The following is a 1,302-nucleotide window of genomic DNA, read 5'->3' on the forward strand; positions in this document are numbered from 1 at the left end:
ATGATTCAGTGTAGTTTTTAGCAATTTCATTCCTATCATTGTTATCAGTGTTATCAGCAAATTTATTTATTTATCCGATTATTTTCCTAGAAAAAAGATTTGCAATTAAACGAATTGATGAATAATTATAGGTCAAAGGTCTACCGGTTTCTTATGATTTTGGCTATAATTAAATTTCTAACGCATAAAATAAATGAATTCAAGAAAATAATATGCTGTTCTCAATAGAAAAAAAAAAGAAAACAGGAAAGGAGCATTAATAGTAATGCTAAAAGAGGTTGAATAAGTTTTAGGATAACCTTTAACCTTCATGATAAAGCAGAATACAATTGCTTTAAGTGAAAGATAAAATCGTTGATTGTTGTTTTTAACTGATAATTTGCCTACCCACTGTATATGTTTGTTTTTTGTTACAACAAAATCGTATAATTAATAAGATAACAAGTATTCCAGATGTAATTAGGATAATTGAAGTGAGAAAAATATGAAGCCAAGTATTCATGATAAGTGACCATATCATTGATAAAGATTTTCTCTCGGAATATTGTAGAATTTGTCCATAACGATTCACCATAAATGTTAAACCATAAAGATAATTAGCACTGGTAAAGAGTGACTCTGAAATTAATTAACATTTTTTTTGTTTTCTATTTGAAATATATTTTTTAAAAATTTAAGAAAATTTAAAACATCCATGGAAAAGAACATAATTATTATTAATTCAATTTGAGAATAATGATAGGGTAAAACTTTTAAAAGTAAATATTTTTTTTAGCAAATTACAAAATATCATTTTAACAACTCTATCATCCTAAGGATGTGTAGTAATAGACTTTATTATTTTAAATAAGTATAGTAGTAATGGTGATTATGGCAGCAGTACTTTGGTATCGATGATATTCATTAAATTGGAACACCCATATACTTCTCGTTTTTTTGGCTTGGAAAATATAATTACTGAAGTAAATTAATATCTCTTCCCTTACTGTTTTCATATTTCAAATAGTATTTTCAATTTCCGAATTCGATTCAATCATTCAATGTTCAATTATTTATTTTTGAAAATTTATTGTTATTTAAAGTTATTTATTACTATTATTTATTATTATTATTATTATTATTATTATTATTATTATTATTATTATTATTATTATTATTATTATTATTATTATTATTATTATTATTATTATTATTATTATTATTATTATTATTATTATTATTATTATTATTATTATTATTATTATTATTATTATTATTATTATTATTATTATTATTATTATTATATATATATATAATTATTAT

General features: G+C 20.8%; 1 protein-coding gene across 1 annotated transcript in view; it reads right to left on the reverse strand.

Moving 5' to 3' along the window:
- Positions 1 to 367: 367 nt before the first annotated feature.
- Positions 368 to 1,302, reverse strand: part of LOAG_15463 (hypothetical protein) — a gene marked incomplete at both ends in the record, with an annotated part of 3,046 nt that continues 2,111 nt past the window's right edge. Inside the window, one exon of the mRNA XM_020448946.1 lies at positions 368 to 618. Coding sequence (XP_020300941.1) covers positions 368 to 618 — 251 coding nt within the window. The remainder of the gene's footprint in view (positions 619 to 1,302) is intronic.

The sequence above is a fragment of the Loa loa genome, assembly GCF_000183805.2.
Source record: "Loa loa unplaced genomic scaffold supercont3.106, whole genome shotgun sequence".
Taxonomy (NCBI): Eukaryota; Metazoa; Nematoda; class Chromadorea; order Rhabditida; family Onchocercidae; genus Loa; species Loa loa.